Here is a 19,632-nt window from a genome sequence, read left to right on the forward strand (position 1 = left end):
CCGCAAGGATAATGGCTCCACAGCGCGCTCCACCTTCGATTGTTCCTTACGATCTTAGAACAAAGGAGCCAGCCCAGGTTAGCCTAGAATCCTAACCTAGCCGCAGGTTCTCTGTCCAAAAACATTCATTAAATAGCAACTGGTTCATAGAAAGAGAGTAGCTGGAATACTCAGTTACTGCAGAATTCAATATAATTCCAATGCAAGAACCCAAATGAAGCCCCTGGGTATAGCTACATATCAGTATGTCTCATCATAGAAATCGATCCATTCTACTATGGTTTTCTTGGTAGCCTAGGGGTTTTTGTGGTTGTAAATGGAACTGGATGTAACGGTAGGCTGGCATTGCTTAATTGATTACATGAGTCAAATTTGATCCACAGAAATGTGTTGTGCCATATCACTACGTGTTGCTATGCTCATGAGCGGCATGGTTTTCCAGGTTGAAAGCAGGCTTATAGGCCTTTTTGTTTGACAAGACAGCTGTGCATGGCTGCATCTCACTGTAGTAGGCTGTAGGCTGCATGTCACTGTAGTAGGCTGCATCTCACTGTAGTAGGCTGTAGGCTGCATCTCACTGTAGTAGGCTGTATCTCACTGTAGTAGGCTGTAGGCTGCATCTCACTGTAGTAGGCCACATCTCACTGTAGTAGGCCGCATCTCACTGTAGTAGGCCGCATCTCACTGTAGTAGGCCGGATCTCACTGTAGTAGGCTGTAGGCTGCATCTCACTGTAGTAGGCCGCATCTCACTGTAGTAGGCCGCATCTCACTGTAGTAGGCCGCATCTCACTGTAGTAGGCTGCATCTCACTTTAGTAGGCCGCATCTCACTGTAGTAGGCCGCATCTCACTGTAGTAGGCCGCATATCACTGTAGTAGGCCGCATCTCACTGTAGTAGGCCGCATCTCACTGTAGTAGGCTGCATCTCACTGTAGTAGGCTGCATCTCACTGTAATAGGCTGCATCTCACTGTAATAGGCTGCATCTCACTGTAGTAAGCTGTAGGCTGCATCTCACTGTAGTAGGCCACATCTCACTGTAGTAGGCCGCATCTCACTGTAGTAGGCTGCATCTCACTGTAGTAGGCTGCATCTCACTGTAGTAGGCTGCATCTCACTGTAGTAGGCTGCATCTCACTGTATCTCACTGTAGTAGGCTGCATCTCACTGTAGTAGGCCGCATCTCACTGTAGTAGGCCGCATCTCACTGTAGTAGGCCGCATCTCACTGTAGTAGGCCGCATCTCACTTTAGTAGGCCACATCTCACTGTAGTAGGCCGCATCTCACTGTAGTAGGCTGCATCTCACTGTAGTAGGCTGCATCTCACTGTAGTAGACTGCATCTCACTGTATCTCACTGTAGTAGGCTGCATCTCACTGTAGTAGGCTGCATCTCACTGTAGTAGGCTGCATCTCACTGTAATAGGCTGCATCTCACTGTAGTAAGCTGTAGGCTGCATCTCACTGTAGTAGGCTGCATCTCACTGTAGTAGGCTGCATCTCACTGTAGTAGGCTGCATCTCACTTTAGTAGGCCGCATCTCACTGTAGTAGGCCGCATCTCACTGTAGTAGGCCGCATCTCACTGTAATAGGCCGCATCTCACTGTAATAGGCTGTATCTCACTGTAGTAGGCTGCATCTCACTGTAGTAGGCTGCATCTCACTGTAGTAAGCTGTAGGCTGCATCTCACTGTAGTAGGCTGTAGGCTGCATCTCACTGTAGTAGGCTGTAGGCTGCATCTCACTGTAGTAGGCTGTAGACTGCATCTCACTGTAGTAGGCCGCATCTCACTGTAGTAGGCCGCATCTCACTGTAGTAGGCCGCATCTCACTGTAGTAGGCCGCATCTCACTTTAGTAGCCCGCATCTCACTGTAGTAGGCCGCATCTCACTGTAGTGGGCCGCATCTCACTGTAGTAGTCTGCATCTTACTGTATCTCACTGTAGTAGGCTGCATCTCACTATAGTAGGCTGCATCTCACTGTAGTAGACTGCATCTCACTGTAATAGGCTGTATCTCACTGTAGTAGGCTGTATCTCACTGTAGTAGGCTGTATCTCACTGTAGTAGGCCGTATCTCACTGTAGTAGGCCGCATCTCACTGTAGTAGGCCGCATCTCACTGTAGTAGGCCGCATCTCACTGTAGTAGGCCGCATCTCACTGTAGTAGGCCGCATCTCACTGTAGTAGGCTGCATCTCACTGTAGTAGGCTGCATCTCACTGTAGTAGGCTGCATCTCACTGTATCTCACTGTAGTAGGCTGCATCTCACTGTAATAGACTGTATCTCACTGTAGTAGGCTGCATCTCACTGTAGTAGGCCGCATCTCACTGTAGTAGGCTGCATCTCACTGTAATAGGCTGTATCTCACTGTAGTAGGGTGCATCTCACTGTAGTAAGCTGTAGGCTGCATCTCAATGTAGTAGACTGCATCTCACTGTAATAGGCTGCATCTCACTGTAATAGGCTGCATCTCACTGTAATAGGCTGTATCTCACTGTAATAGGCTGTATCTCACTGTAGTAGGCTGCATCTCACTGTAGTAAGCTGTAGGCTGCATCTCACTGTAGTAGGCTGTAGACTGCATCTCACTGTAGTAGGCTGCATCTCACTGTAGTAGGCAGTAGGCTGCATCTCATTGTAGTAGGCTGTAGGCTGCATCTCACTGTAGTAGGCTGCATCTCACTGTAGTAGGCCGCATCTCACTGTAGTAGGCCGCATCTCACTGTAGTAGGCCGCATCTCACTGTAGTAGGCCGCATCTCACTGTAGTAGGCCGCATCTCACTGTAGTAGGCCGCATCTCACTGTAGTAGGCCGCATCTCACTGTAATAGGCTGTATCTCACTGTAGTAGGCTGCATCTCACTGTAGTAAGCTGTAGGCTGCATCTCACTGTAGTAGGCTGCATCTCACTGTAGTAGGCTGTAGGCTGCATCTCACTGTAGTAGGATGCATCTCACTGTAGTAGGCCGCATCTCACTGTAGTAGGCCGCATCTCACTGTAGTAGGCCGCATCTCACTGTAGTAGGCCGCATCTCACTGTAGTAGGCCGCATCTCACTGTAGTAGTCTGCATCTCACTGTAGTAGGCTGCATCTCACTGTAGTAGGCTGCATCTCACTGTATCTCACTGTAGTAGGCTGCATCTCACTGTAGTAGGCTGCATCTCACTGTAGTAGGCTGCATCTCACTGTAATAGGCTGTATCTCACTGTAGTAGGCTGCATCTCACTGTAGTAAGCTGTAGGCTGCATCTCACTGTAGTAGGCTGCATCTCACTGTAGTAGGCTGCATCTCACTGTAGTAGGCTGCATCTCACTGTAGTTGGCTGCATCTCACTCTAGTAGGCTGCATCTCACTCTAGTAGGCTGCATCTCACTCTAGTAGGCTGCATCTCACTGTAATAGGCTGCATCTCACTGTAATAGGCTGCATCTCACTGTAGTAGGCTGCATCTCACTGTAGTAAGCTGTAGGCTGCATCTCACTGTAGTAGGCTGCATCTCACTGTAGTAGGCTGTGTCTCACTGTAGTAGGCTGTGTCTCACTGTAGTAGGCTGTGTCTCACTGTAGTAGGCTGTATCTCACTGTAGTAGGCTGTATCTCACTGTAGTAGGCTGTAGGCTGCATCTCACTGTAGTAGGTCGCATCTCACTGTAGTAGGCCGCATCTCACTGTAGTAGGCCGCATCTCACTGTAGTAGGCCGCATCTCACTGTAGTAGGCTGCATCTCACTGTATCTCACTGTAGTAGGCTGCATCTCACTGTAGTAGGCCGCATCTCACTGTAGTAGGCCGCATCTCACTGTAATAGGCTGCATCTCACTGTAGTAGGCTGCATCTCACTGTAGTAGGCTGCATCTCACTGTAGTAGGCTGCATCTCACTGTAGTAGGCTGCTGCATCTCACTGTAGTAGGCTGCATCTCACTGTAGTAGGCTGCATCTCACTGTAGTAGGCTGCATCTCACTGTAGTAGGCTGCATCTCACTGTAGTAGGCTGCATCTCACTGTAGTAGGCTGCATCTCACTGCAGTAGGCTGTATCTCACTGTAGTAGGCTGCATCTCACTGTAGTAAGCTGCATGCTGCATCTCACTGAAGTAGACTGTAGTAGGCTGCATCTCACTGTAGTAAGCTGTAGGCTGTATCTCACTGTAGTAGGCTGTATCTCACTGTAGTAGACTGCATCTCACTGTAGTAGACTGTAGGCTGTATCTCACTGTAGTAGACTGTATCTCACTGTAGGCTATGTTCTGGTTATCTGGATCTCCTTTTGTTTACTGTGTTTGTTTACTGTTAATGTAACTAGCTTAAATATAGATTGTGTCATGCCTTAATCTGATATTTTATTTACTAGGCCTACTACTTAGTACCGCTGGGTTGTTCTGTTCTCATTCATTCGTCTGCATCACAGTTGCGTCGGTATTCTAAGCCAAACTGCTACTCAGTATGTTTGTTTCAATGCATTAATTACTAGGCTATTACTTTCAGCATTTAGTTTGCATTATTTTGTTAAGACAGCTGTGCGTACGGCTGTATTCACATAGGCGGTTTGTAACAGGTGAATTACCCTGTTTATCCTGTAGCCTATATTCATTACCAAAACGGCATTGCTTTAGTGTGTAGGGCGCTGTCCATTGTGCTGCTACAGATTTCGCTCTAACCTGTCACTTAAAAAGCACTTAACCAATGGTCTCAGAGTCTGGGCATTTGAACTTTATGTTTATTGTGAAATAAGCAGTTCTCAATATAATTCCAATGCAAGAACCGATTTCAACTGCCCCCTTAGTCCCTTTATCCTGGTGCCTTGTCTGGTTCTTCCTTGGTCTTTTCATATCTCCGGGTTCTGTTCCAACGTGCATCTCAAACAGACTTAGATATGTTTTATATTTACTGAATTTTTCTTAATGAGACATTGTTTTTTGATAACTTAAGCAACATGTGACGGTAGTGGTTGTGAGGTGTCCTACAGTGAGATTGGTGGACTCTGCACCCCGGAGTGGATGAGGGGTTGTCAGTGTGCTACATGTGGATGACGGGTTTGTTCTGAACCGGAGATGAACAAATAAAGTCAGGAATAAAAGATAGACGGATTAGTCAGTCATTTGTTTTATCCCAAACGGGAACAGCTGCTCCCATGTTTCCACCCCACTAAACACACTCCCACTCCCTCGTACACAGGAACATTTTGTAAACAAACGCACAAACAGGCATACAACCATATCTACCTTACTCAAACAAAACAGACATTAGCATGTTCATCCATCACCTGATTTGTTAACACACACACAAAACCCCGGGCCACACACACACGCCAACACTAATCCACTCACAGTGCAATGGGTGAATCCACAGAAAATACCCTCAGTCTTTCCAGGGGCTGAACCATGACTAAGGCATGGTGATGTTATGTTGCTCTTTCACTAATAATCAATGATTCACCCCAATTATCTGCAGCACATCCTCTCTGTGTGTAAGCAGACCAGTGAAACATAAACACTATCATTTCAGTTTGGATGGTTTGTACACCATCTTGCAAGTAAACAGCCAACTTCCAGGGTCTAATGTACCAGGCGTTCAGCAACTACAAATTAGTGAAGTGAAATAAATGTAACAAGCCCCTAGCGGCAGACCCCATATGAACACAGTTCAACTCTTGCAATCAGAGAACCACAATGTGTGCAAACTAGATTATAGACTTCCTGGTTGAACAGAAAAGAGACCCCCCCCCAATAGCTTTGCATTTTTTGCATGCTGGTACAGTACCAAAACTTACAGGATCTGTCTGTATTCTGCAGAACTACTTTCCCACACGGTGGAGGGTGTCAGGCTACTTACACGGTGGAGGGTGTCAGGCTACTTTCCCACACGGTGGAGGGTGTCAGGCTACTTTCCCACACGGTGGAGGGTGTCAGGCTACTTTCCCACACGGTGGAGGGTGTCAGGCTACTTTCCCACACGGTGGAGGGTGTCAGGCTACTTTCCCACACGGTGGAGGGTGTCAGGCTACTTTCCCACACGGTGGAGGGTGTCAGGCTACTCACACGGTGGAGGGTGTCAGGCTACTGTGGGACTACTTTGAGTATAAGAGGTGGTCTGAGTCTATTTTCAACAATGACAGTGACAGGTGAAAACTCTCCCCTCCTCTCCTGATGTAAATAATGGATGACCTCACAGCTCCTCTACAATTCACTACTAAGTGTCTGATGTTGAACCACAAAGAAGAGAGAAATCTTCACCGCTCCCCTTCTCCGCTTCTTCCCCTAACCTCGCCTTTTCGTCCTGCCTCCCTGTCTTTTAAAATGTCCCGTGGCTGTTATCTCAATCTGAATAAAAGATTTCCTCCTCCCCAGAATGAGCTTTCATGCTTCATTACTAACACATTGGAGAGATGTAGGTTTATCATAATAATGAAACTTCGCTCATAGGGCAGGGATGTCTGGCAGACTGTTTCCTCTGTTCTGCTCTGGAATTCCACTGTGCTGCACATACAGGGGAACTGGACTGGAAAATCAATGACTCTGGCTTATCCAAAAGAGAGCTGGCAGCCAACTAGATCACTCTCCACTCAATCACACATACAGAGAAACAAAATGAAAATAGCTCCCTAGAAACTGTGATAGAATCGTAAACTAAATAAAATGAGAATTAATTCCAGTATGACAAAATGATGGGAGTATTACGGTGTATTATGGGAATTGATAACCGGAGATACAAACAAGATGTTACATTTTTGGATTTAAGACAAAGTGAGGCCAGTGAGTTATGGGGTATATCCAACACTTCATCACTGGATATTAAGCGTTGTAATTAATTACCAAAAGCAAAGACAGTTGTTTTTGTCTTTATATTTTAGAAGATTCCACATGCCTTTAGCACTGACCTGCAGCAAGAGTTCTCCTTCAGGCAGCCAACTGTCCTCCAATCCTGTGGCTTTGCTGTTGTCAGCGCTACCACCATTGCAAGAACAGTTCTTCAGGGCAACTGCAGACAGAGAAACACAGAGAGAGAGACAGAGAGAAAAAGAGAAGAGGAAAGAAGAGGGAGGGAGAGAGGCAAGAGTAAGGAAGAGATAGAGAGTGGAGAGGAAGGAGGGGAGGGAGGGATAGAGAGACAGAGGCTTTAGTCTTGTAATAATGTTTACAAAGCACTGCTGTGAATGTCAGAAAGCTTTATGTTTAGTGCACTGTATGCAGGACAGGATTGCAGCTCATTAAAGTTTCATCAAATAGCATCTTAAAAATGAGGATCCACATCCAGGCCTTTTATCTTTACCTAACCTGGTTACATCATAATGGCTTGGGAACCAACACATCAGCACGTTCGTGGTCTAAAATAAGAATGTGAGGTCATCGTGCTCAGCGTTCTAAACAGACTCTGTTCTGCGAGATGGGACCTCCTATAACAGGATGCATGGAGCTTATCGCCTATTCTTCACAGTGTGATGTTTCACCCATATGTTTGTGGTCTTTCACCTCAAGACTCATGGTATGCCCCTATGTGGTCTTTCACCTCAAGACTCATGGTATGCCCCTATGTGGTCTTTCACCTCAAGACTCATGGTATGCCCCTATGTGGTCTTTCACCTCAAGACTCATGTATTCTAAGTCGTCCAACAGTGGGGAGTGAAATGAAATGCAAATTGAAACATCTTTGACACGCAATGATATTCAACAAACACACTGACACCTCATTTATTGTGAATACTGTAGCAGGATTCAGAGAAAACGCTCACACGAGAGAGAGCACAAGAGAGCCAGAGCCCACGAGAGAGAGGGAGCGAATGAGAGAGCAAGAGAGCGAGCAAGAGACAGAAAGAGACAGACAGAAAACAGAATTGCAGGAGAAGCAACACACAGAGAGCGAGAGACAGATTCACATTAACGCTACATCAGAGTGAAATGAGGTGACAACTCCTTTGCACTTCACTGCTCGCCAAGCTTCTCTCTCTCTCTCTCTCCTCTCTCTCTCTCTCTCTCTCTCTCTCTCTCTCTCCTCTCTCTCTCTCTCTCTCTCTCTCTCTCTCTCTCTCTCTCTCTCTCTCTCTCTCTCTCTCTCTCTCTCTCTCTTCTCTCTCTCTCTCTCTCTCTCTCTCTCTCTCTCTCTCCTCTCTCTCTCTCTCTCTCTCTCTCTCTCTCTCTCTCTCTCTCTCTCTCTCTCTCTCTCTCTCTCTCTCTATTGCAATAGCTCGCCAAAGACTTGTCTGAACTCCACGGTCACATTAAACTAAAGAACTATGCAGAGAGCTGAGACACTGAGTACATTGAAGACTGCTGGGTGTGTGGTTGAGGTTACAGTAAGGTAAAACTAAAAGTCAGAATCTCTGAGCACCGTAGCACCTTTAGGTGTAAAAACTTAACATACCCAGATGCTGCCCACTTTTTTTTAGAAGCGAACCACCTTATTTCTCCTCTTCGCTATATCGGCATCGAACACGTCACCCTCCCTAGGATAGGGGGTGACCTTGACAATTTATTGTTAAAACAAGAGAGCGCATGGATGTTTAATTTAAAGACCCTCGCTCCCTATAGTCTGAATGTTGAGTTTGATCTGAAACCATTCCTGTTATCTATTCTAAATCAAAGGCTATTTATGATGAAATTGTAGGCCATCTGTGATCATTGCATATCTATTTGTGCTTTTTTTCTCTATATTATCTGTATATTGACCAATGATATCAGGCCATAGCCGGCCATGATTACGAACACCCATCAAAACCTATACTGGTGCCCTGCAGTGCCATGAAACCCTGATGAAGACAGCTTGCTGTCGAAACCTTGGAAAATACATCTTTGTATCGGAGCAATTATTGTGCGGCGTTTCCTTTTCATGTCACGTCCTGACCAGTAAAGGGGTTATTTGTTATTGTAGTTTGGTCAGCACATGGCAGGGGGGTGTTTGTTTTATGTGGTTCGGGGTTTGTTGATATATGTGTTTATGTAGAGGGGTGTTTGTTTAGAGTATTCCGGGGTTTTGGTTATGTTCTATGTTGTGTATTTCTATGCTCTATCTATGTTGTGTATTTCTTTGTGTTGGCCTGGTATGGCTCTCAATCAGGAACAGCTGTACATCGTTGTTGCTGATTGAGAGTCATACTTAGGTAGCCCTGTTTTCACCTCTCCCTTGTGGGAAGTTGTTGTTGCACTGCTGTATTTGCCTGCAATGCTGGTCGTTCGTACGTTTCCTTGTTTTGTTATTAAGTGTTCTAAATAAAAGTTAAAATGAGCACTCAACCCGCTGCGCCTTGGTCCAGTATATACGACGAAAGTTACAGAACTTCCCACCACAAACGGACCAAGCAGCGGAGGAAGGAGCAGCAAGTGGACTGGACATGGGAGGACATCCTGGACGGCAAGGGATCCTACAGCTGGGAAGAGATCCTGGCTGGAAGGGATCGCCTCCCATGGGAACAGGTGGAGGCAGCCAGGAGAGCGGAGATAAGAGAGGCTAAAGAGGATCGGGACTGTTATATTGGTACACGGTTGGCATTTAAGCCTGAGAGGCAGCCCCAATAAAAAAAATTGGGGGGGCACACGGGTAGTTTGGCTGGGCCAGGGTTAAGCCCCAAGCCAACTCCCCATGCTTACCGGAGGCAGCCTATTACTGGTCAGGTCCCGTGCTATGGGGTGATGCGCACGGCGTTGAGGCCGAGCATTCACAGGCCGGTGTGCGCTGTGCCAGCGCCCCGCATTTGCCAGGGAGAAGCGGGCATCCAGCCAGTAAGGGTGGTGCCAGTACTGCGCTCGAGACCACCAGTGCACCTTCACTGCCCAGTGTATCCTGTTCCCACTCCTCGCCCCAGCCCTGAGGTACGTGTATCCAGTCTGGTACCTCCACTACCAGCCCCACGCACCAGGCCACCAGTGCGTAAGCCCAGTCCAACTCGTCCTGTTCCCGCTCCTCGCACTAGCCTTGGGGTGCGTGTATCCAGTCTGGTACCTCCACTACCAGCCACACGCATCAGGCTTTCAGTGCGCAGTCCCCGTCCAGAGCTTCCGACGACAGTACCCCGTCCAGAGCTACCGGCAATAGTGCCTCGTCCAGAGCTTCCAGCAATAGTGCCTCGTCCAGAGCTTCCGGCAACAGTGCCTCGTCCAGAGCTTCCGGCAACAGTGCCTCGTCCAGAGTGCCCGGCGACAGTGCCTGTTTCAGTATGATATATTGGATAAAGTAATAAAGACAGACACCAATGTCTAGTTCAATAGCCTTGTTCATGCATTGTACAAATCCCTACACGCGGAGTCCGGGGAACAGTCCGGCTAGTCGATTACCTATCAACTAGACTCCGTAACATCATCCTTTTCAATAGAAAGTGCAAACATAACAGCATAACATTAAATTCTTAACAATCAAGTCATAACAATTAAAAACGCATGACATTTTCTTTTTACTTCAGTTGTCATCTTCCTTTCTTTTTAAATGTATTTTTTTATTTTATTATTATTTTTTTTTTAAATAAACAGGAGGACAAGTTAACACAGTCTCTTGCTTACAGAGTAAGCCTGTCCGGTGGCTTGCACAGCCGACCCACCCGTGAGTAAGTATGGGCTCTGACAGGGGTAGGATTAGGGCCACGAGCTGGAGAGCTTGGTGGGGTAGAAGCCTCACCTTCAGTTGGCTCATGTCTCAATTCTGCACCTCTTACCCTTAGGCCTGGACTGTGATCTAGCTCATCTAGGTGAGTGTATGGCGTGTTCTGGTTTGTCTGCTCTGCTACGCGCAGATCCACCCGATTGCGACGATAGAGGGAGCCACCAACATCCACCAGGTAAGAGCGTGGTGCAACTCTCTGTAGGCACGTGCCCAGCCTCCAAAGTCCTGTGTGGTCTCCCGGCAGCGGTTTCATCCTTATCGTTTCACCCACCTCCAGCTCTGGTAGGTCTCGAGCAGTCCGGTCGTAGAAGCACTTAGCGAGCTGCTTTCTGTGACGCAGTTTGTCCGTGACGCCAACCATGACGCAGGGCTCAAGTAGCTTGTTAGCTACGGGGATGGCAGTCTTCAGACGTCTGGACAGAAGGCGTTGTGCTGGGCTGCTGTCCATGTTTTCGGTGGGTGTGTTCCTCCACTGTAAGATCGCTTTCCATGGGTCGTTGCTGTCGCGCGCGGCCCTGCTTAACAGGTTTTTTGCAATCTTGACAGCTGACTCTGCCTTGCCATTTGCTTTTGGGTGTCTTGGAGAGGAGGTCACGTGGTCAAACTCCCATTCTGAGGCGAAACGCTTGAACTGTGCAGTGAATTGTGGGCCATTGTCCGTGATTACCTTGTCAGGCTGACCTTGCCTGGCAAACTGCGCCTTGCAGCGCTTTATGACCGTTTCTGCAGACAAGTCAGGGAGCAGTTCAATTTCCCAAAAGTCAGAGTAGTGATCAACAATGAGAAGATAGTCCTTTTGTCTATGGCTGAATAAGTCCATGCTGACGATTTGCCAGGCCCTTGTGGGTAGTTCATGTGACATCATGGTTTCCTTTTGCTGTTCATGAGCGTACTCGTTGCACGTGGTACAGTTGCTGACAAAGTCTTTAATTTCTGCTTGCATGTTTGGCCAGTATAATGTTTCACGAGCCTGGCGGTAGCATGCGTCACCTCCAACGTGACTGGAGTGTATGCGGGTAAGCATCTCTGGACGTAGTGATTTGGGAAAAATGACCTTCTGACCTCTGAACAAGACGCCATTTTGCACGCTGATCTCATCTCGAAAGGTCCAGTATTCTCTCACTGTGAAAGGTGTCTCCTCTTTCAGGTATGGCCAACCTGCGAGAGCCATGGACTTCAGTGATTGTAGGTGTTCGTCCTTGTCAGTGTGTTGCCTGATCTGGGCTAGGCGGTGATCTGTGACGTTTAAGTAGTCTGCCTGATTGATCTGTTGAACATCTTGTTGTTCCTGCTGTAGCGAACAGATGGCCTGCCGCTGATAGGCAGTGCCTCTGCCTGTACATTGTGCCGTTGCCCTGCTCAGTGTGTCGCTGATGTACATCTCTGGTCCTGGCTTGTAAATGACCTTCAGGCTGTAGTTTTGCAGAGTCAGGAGCATGCTTTGAAGCCTCTTGGGCGCGTTGAGGAGAGGTTTACTGAATATGGCAATGAGTGGTTTGTGGTCAGTTTCAGCGGTGACCAGCTCTCGACCATATAAGTAGTGATGGAATCGCTGGCAGGAGAAGACGATGCTGAGGCACTCTTTCTCAATTTGTGCATAGTTCTGTTCGGTGGGGGTGAGCGCTCTCGAGGCAAACGCAACGGGTTGGCCTTCCTGCATAAGGCAGCATCCAAGTCCCCTTTGGCTGGAGTCACTCTGGATTGTGACAGGCTTCGTGACGTCGTAGTAGCGCAACACTGGCATGGATGAAGCCAGAGATTTCATCTCCTGCACCGCGGCCTCGTGCTTGGGTAGCCAGTGCCATGGTGTGTCTTTGTCCAGCAACCGGCGCAGAGGCTCACAGACTGCTGATAGGTGTGGCATGAACTTTGCAAGATAGTTTGCAAAACCGATGAGACGCTGTACGCCTTTTGCATCAGATGGGTTTGGCATGTCGAGGATCGCTCGGACCTTGTCTGGGTCCGGCTTCAGGCCTTTTGCTGAAAGAATGTGGCCATGGAAGTGAACGTCTTTCACCTTGAACTGTAGCTTCTTCAAATCAAATCAAATCAAATTTATTTATATAGCCCTTCGTACATCAGCTGAAATCTCAAAGTGCTGTACAGAAACCCAGCCTAAAACCCCAAACAGCAAGCAATGCATGTGAAAGAAGCACGGTGGCTGAGCCAGCGTTTCCGACCCCAGGGGGTCCAGAAGGTAGTCATGAAGCTGCTTTCTTCGTCCAGCTTGCATTGAAGGAATGCATCTCGGGCATCCACCAAGGTGAAAATCCTGGCCTTGGGAAGCTTGTAGACGACATCCTCTAGTGTCGGCATGATGTAGTGGGATCGTTTCAGTGCTTGGTTCAGATGCTTTGGGTCGATGCAGACCCTCAGCTTCTCTGGTTTTTTACTATGACCATGTTGCTGATCCAGTCAGTTGGTTCGGTCACAGATGTCATGTGGGCATCGGCCTCATACTTGTCCAGCTGGGCCTTCACAGCCACTTTCATTGCAATGGGCACATTGCGAGGAGCACACTGGACTGGAGTGATGCTCTCATCCACTTCAAAGTGTACCTCCCCAGGCACTGATTCAACGGGCATGTTGAATACATCGTCATATCTGCTGAGTAGTTGTTCTTTGGACAGGGGTCCATGCTGGACATGATCCACAACGTGCAGGTCATTTGGTACAGTGAACTGCATCAGTCCCAGGCGTTCGCATGTAGAGCCTGAGAGGAGAGGATGTTGACTGGTTTTCACAATCTCAAACTCCAGCTTGTGTTTGCGTCCCCGAATAAGACATTCGGTCTCAAAGGTGCCCATAGAGCTCATTAGCTCTCCTGAGTACAGCTTTAGTCTAGTGTCGCTGGGCAATAGATGTGTGTCAGGTGCCAGATTGATTTTGTCTTTGTAGCTCATTACATTGCATGTAGCACCGGAATCCAGTTGACATTGTTGTTGTTTGTTGTGTAATCGTAGTGTCACAAACCATTTCTTCCCTCTTGAGTGTACAGCCTCAATGGATTCATGCATGTAAATGTCACTTTCACTGTTCAGCTCTGAACATGGAGTGATGTCATCAACACAGTGAATCTTGCCCTCACTCACCCTTCTTTTGCTTTTGAGACACACTTTTGCAAAGTGATTATTAGTTCCACAAGCTCTGCATGGTTTTCCATAGGCAGGGCAGTGCTCTTTGCCACGTGTGTGCGTATTCCCACAGTATTTACATGCTACTGGGCTCTCTGTGTTCACCGTTCGTGGTGAATTACTCTGCCTCGATTGGTTTTGCCTGAATGTCTGCCTAGCAACAGCGTGAACAGTATCAACGTTGGAGCGTGGTGTTTCGATTTCCATTGCTCTCATTCTCATGTCAGTGACTTCGGCAGTGCGGCACATTTCGATGGCAGTTACTAATGTTAAGTCCCTCTCTCTCAGTAGACGCCGGCGTGTATCCTCATTTGCAATTCCCAGTACTATTTTGTCACGAATCAATTCATCTTTCAATCCCCCGTATTCACAAGTGGCGGATTTTTCTCTCAAACGGGTTACAAAGTTGTGTACTGACTCACCCTCTTCCTGTTTGCAGCTTCCGAAAACGAACCGCTCGTAAATTACGTTTCTGGCGGGTTTGAAGTAATTCTCCAATGCATCCAATATAGCCTTTGCATCACACTGTTGTCGCGCTGTGAGGGTGAGATTGTGCCGGTAGATATGCCTGCATTCGCTGCCCATTAAACTCCTCAGAGTTGCCGCTTGTACCTCGTTGGGTTTTCTCATGTAGACCGGTCGCCAGCGCATAGTCCTCGAATTCATCCCTAAAATTGTCCCAATTAGTATTCCAGTCCCCTGTGAGAACCATGGGATTTGGTGGCGGAATGTTCGCTGCCATAGCGATGGAATAGGAGATTTCTTTGCCTTCAGTCATCGAGGTAGGTAGTGATGCTAGCTAACCAGCTAACAACTAGTTGATCAGTGTTGTGAGTAGGAATCGGCGTGTGTTCGCATATGGAACGTAACCGCGCCTATACTGTACTTAGCTACAACAATAACAAACGTGTGGTTTTCAAGCCACTTCTGATACCATGTTTCAGTATGATATATTGGATAAAGTAATAAAGACAGACACCAATGTCTAGTTCAATAGCCTTGTTCATGCATTGTACAAATCCCTACACGCGGAGTCCGGGGAACAGTCCGGCTAGTCGATTACCTATCAACTAGACTCCGTAACAGTGCCCTGTCTAGAGACGGCCCACAGTCCGGAACCGAGAGAGACGGCCCACAGTCCGGAACCGAGAGAGACGGCCCACAGTCCGGAACCGAGAGAGACGGCCCACAGTCCGGAACCGAGAGAGACGGCCCACAGTCCGGAACCGAGTGAGTCGCCCTACAGTCCGGAACCGGCGCAGCCAGAGTCGCCCTACAGTCCGGAACCGGCGCAGCCAGAGTCGCCCTACAGTCCGGAACCGGCGCAGCCAGAGTCGCCCTACAATCCGGAACCGGCGCAGCCAGAGTCGCCCTACAGTCCGGAACCGGCGCAGCCAGAGTCGCCCTACAGGAAGGTCCGGAACCGGCGCAGCCAGAGTCGCCCTACAGTCCGCGAACCGGCGCCACCAGGAGAGTCGGGCCTACAGTCCGACGGCTCCAGAGTCGCCTACAGTCCGGAGCTCCCAGAGTCGCATTACAGTCCGGAGCTCCCAGAGTCGCCCCTTCTGCCCGAGGTCTACAGCGAAGCGCTTCAGCCCGAGGTATTCAGCGGTGGTGGACAGGTTAGGTGGGGGACTAAGGCCAGAGCCTGAGCATCTCCACAGTAGGAGGTTTGGGGAGGGGGGGGTGTAGCACGGGAACCGTTGGTGACGGTAGCCACCCTCCCATCCCTCCCTTTAGTTTGGGGGTTTATTTTTGTGTTTAATTTTTTGTGAGGTGCATCCGGGTTCTGCACCTTTGGGGGGGGGGGGGGGTTACTGTCACGTCCTGACCAGTAAAGGGGTTATTTGTTATTGTAGTTTGGTCAGGACGTGGCAGGGGGGTGTTTGTTTTATGTGGTTCGGGGATTGTTGATATATGTGTTTATGTAGAGGGGTGTTCGTTTAGAGTATTCCGGGGTTTTGGTTATGTTCTATGTTGTGTATTTCTATGCTATATCTATGTTGTGTATTTCTTTGTGTTGGCCTGGTATGGCTCTCAATCAGGAACATCAGGTACATCGTTGTTGCTGATTGAGAGTCATACTTAGGTAGCCCAGTTGTCACCTGTCCTTTGTGGGAAGTTGTTGTTGCACTGCTGTATTAGCCTGCAATGCTGTTCATTCGTACGTTTCCTTGTTTTGTTATTAAGTGTTCTAAATAAAAGTTAAAATGAGCACTCAACCCGCTGCGCCTTGGTCCAGTATATACGACGAATGATACATTTCATTTAAAGTACAGCTATAGTTGAACAGGTAAGGACAGCTATAGTTGAACAGGTCAGGGACAGCTATAGTTGAACAGGTCAGGACAGCTAGAGTTGAACAGGTCAGGACAGCTATAGTTGAACAGGTCAGGTCAGGACAGCTATAGTTGAACAGGTCAGGGACAGCTGTAGTTGAACAGGTCAGGACAGCTGTAGTTGAACAGGTCAGGACAGCTATAGTTGAACAGGTCAGGTCAGGACAGCTATAGTTGAACAGGTCAGGGACAGCTGTAGTTGAACAGGTCAGGGACAGCTATAGTTGAACAGGTCAGGGACAGCTATAGTTGAAATGCAGGGACAGCTATAGTTGAACAGGTCAGGGACAGCTATAGTTGAACAGGTCAGGGACAGCTATAGTTGAACAGGTCAGGACAGCTATAGTTGAACAGGACAGGGACAGCTATAGTTGAACAGGTCAGGACAGCTATAGTTGAACAGGTCAGGGACAGCTATAGTTGAACAGGTCAGGACAGCTATAGTTGAAAGGTCAGGGACAGCTATAGTTGAACAGGTCAGGGGACAGCTATAGTTGAACAGGTCTGGACAGGACAGCTATAGTTGAACAGGTCAGGCAGGACAGACAGCTATAGTTGAACAGGTCAGGACAGCTATAGTTAACAGGTCAGGACAGGACAGCTATAGTTGAACAGGTCAGGGACAGCTATAGTTGAACAGGACAGGGACAGCTATAGTTGAACAGGTCAGGGACAGCTATAGTTGAACAGGTCAGGACAGCTATAGTTGAACAGGTCAGGACAGCTATAGTTGAACAGGTCAGGGACAGCTATAGTTGAACAGGTCAGGGACAGCTATAGTTGAACAGGTCAGGGACAGCTATAGTTGAACAGGTCAGGGACAGCTATAGTTGAACAGGTCAGGGACAGCTATAGTTGAACAGGTCGGCAGGACAGCTATAGTTGAACAGGTCAGGGACAGCTATAGTTGAACAGGTCAGGGACAGCTATAGTTGAACAGGTCAGGACAGCTATAGTTGAACAGGTCAGGGACAGCTATAGTTGAACAGGTCAGGGACAGCTATAGTTGAACAGGTCAGGACAGCTATAGTTGAACAGGACAGGACAGCTATAGTTGAACAGGTCAGGACAGGACAGCTATAGTTGAACAGGTCAGGGACAGCTATAGTTGAACAGGTCAGGACAGGACAGCTATAGTTGAACAGGTCAGGGACAGCTATAGTTGAACAGGTCAGGGACAGCTATAGTTGAACAGGACAGGACAGCTATAGTTGAACAGGTCAGGACAGCTAGAGTTGAACAGGTCAGGACAGCTATAGTTGAACAGGTCAGGACAGGACAGCTATAGTTGAACAGGTCAGGACAGCTATAGTTGAACAGGTCAGGACAGCTATAGGTGAACAGGTCAGGGACAGCTATAGTTGAACAGGTCAGGTCAAAGCGGGGGGGGGGGTTAGAAGTTGGCCTGACTTCTGGTCTGATAACCTCATAAGCTTTACTGTTAAGCTATAACACTATACTCACTAGTATTATTTACAAGGGCCATGCACGTCTACACATTTCTACAGAAGAGACACAGAACTGTATTATTTCCAAGCAAAAACCATGACGTTTCAACTTCAGAGAGCTGTCTACTCAATCAATCCATTGAGTCAGTGTCTCATTGATTCAATGACCGAACCCAACGAACAGAGAAGAAATGGCAGAATTTAAAGACCCAACAAACAGAGAAAGAATGGCAGAATTTAAAGAACCCAACGAACAGAGAAGAAATTGGAGAATTTAAAGAACCCAACGAACAGAGAAGAAATGGGAGAATTTAAAAGAACCCAACGAACAGAGAAGAAATGGGAGAATTTAAAAGAACCCCACCGAACAGAGAGAAATGGGAGAATTTAAAAGAACCCAACGAACAGAGAAGAAATGGGAGAATGAAAGAAAAGTCTGGAATACAGATGATGTCATGGGAATGGACCTTTATGAGACCCCGTACTGTGACCCGCAACACCTCTGACCGCTAAGGCCGATTGTCTTGACATGACTGGGTAAATGGGGGTCAGGTCTTTTGTTGTCTGAGGGGTCAGCAGAGACAAGAGTAGGAGAGGATTGGACGCTGATGGGACTTGTCCCCATCACACGGAGCTTGGCTGGAGGGCGTTGAGTGGACACCCTGACCTAATTCCCATACCAATCTCTCTATCAGGGGTTTGACATATCATATCAGACATATCATCGGGACTGGGAGTATTTGTGAGTTTAAAATATGTCAGCTACAGTATATCTCGTCTCAGTAGTTCTGGCCAATGTCCACGCCCTAGATTTTGTTGCATTACTGTACCAACTTAAACAAGCATCCATTGAGCCTAAAGACAAATAGTCTAAGTCCACCGTCACATCAACGCTACAACTTGCTGCAGAAAGACGAAAGCATCTCCTTCCATAATACGTAACCATACATTGATATTCAGACCTTGAGCAGTAGTAGCCTTTCATGGTCTGTTGACATCCATTGCGTAATGGAGCGGCTCAGTATGTGGCCAGTGGTATTACCCCAGGTCAGTGTCGTGTCCTTTGGCATGAGCGATATTTTGCCAGGCAGTCTGCTAGGGTAAGCTTTGTTGTTATTGATCCCATTGTAGTAGGTCACTGCGCTTTCTGGTACGGTCGTCACGTGGTCTCACCCCCAACGCATCCATGAGGAAAAGGTACGCCTCCAAACTGATTACTGAAGCCCTACTGGTGATGCATGGGCTTTGTTGTCACTGATGAACTCAGAAATGATAGATCAACTCAACTAGATGACAATAGATTGACATTTGTATAGCGCTCCAAGAATACTGAGGGCATGAATTTAGCTGAAGCTGAATTGAACAGTCGGCTTTGCCCAAATACACTTAACTGAGCACAATGGAGAAAGAAATAATGTATTTAGACATAAGTGAATGTTCCATTTATTGTTAAGACAAGGGAACAAGCAATTAAAACATAAAAGACATGCTTCATATTTCACAGGCTGCCCCGTCCTACCACTAACCCAGTCCTACACTACCCAGTCCTACCACTGCCCCGTCCTACCACTGCCCCGTCCTACCATGCCCGTCCTACCACTACCCGTCTTACCACTGCGCCGTCCCTACCACTGCCCCGTCCTACCACTGCCCTGGTCCTACCATTACCTCGTCCTACCACTACCCCGTCTACCACTACCCCGTCTTACCACTGCGCCGTCCTACCACTGCCCCGTCCTACCACTGCCCCGTCCTACCACTACCCTCGTCCTACAACTGCGTCGTCCTACAACTGCGTCGTCCCTACCACTGCCCCCGTCTTACCACTGCCCCGTCCTACCACTGCCTCGTCCTACCACTACCCCGTCCTACAACTACGTCGTCCTACCATGTCTCGTCCTACCACTGCCCAGTCCTACCACTGCCCAGTCCTACCACTGCCCAGTCCTACCACTGCCCAGTCTTACCACTGCCCCGTCCTACCACTGCCTCGACCTACCACTGCTTCGGTCTTACCACTGTTTCCACCCAAAACCATGTAGGATCTCCAGACAATGTTTGTGCTTTCTTTGTGAGGGACCATTACTTCCACTATTAGTTGATATTTTTCTAATATTTCT

The 19,632-nt window shown here is 48.0% G+C and overlaps 1 protein-coding gene across 5 annotated transcripts in view; it reads right to left on the reverse strand.

Annotated features, from left to right (window-relative positions):
• LOC115155520 (aryl hydrocarbon receptor) overlaps positions 1 to 19,632 on the reverse strand; it is a 55,448-nt gene that overhangs the window by 23,937 nt on the left and 11,879 nt on the right. For all 5 annotated transcript variants that reach the window (XM_029702196.1, XM_029702195.1, XM_029702194.1 and 2 more), the window contains exon 3: positions 6,882 to 6,982. In XM_029702196.1, coding sequence (XP_029558056.1) covers positions 6,882 to 6,982 — 101 coding nt within the window. The remainder of the gene's footprint in view (positions 1 to 6,881; positions 6,983 to 19,632) is intronic.

This window comes from Salmo trutta, chromosome 20 (assembly GCF_901001165.1).
Source record: "Salmo trutta chromosome 20, fSalTru1.1, whole genome shotgun sequence".
Classification (NCBI taxonomy): domain Eukaryota; kingdom Metazoa; phylum Chordata; class Actinopteri; order Salmoniformes; family Salmonidae; genus Salmo; species Salmo trutta.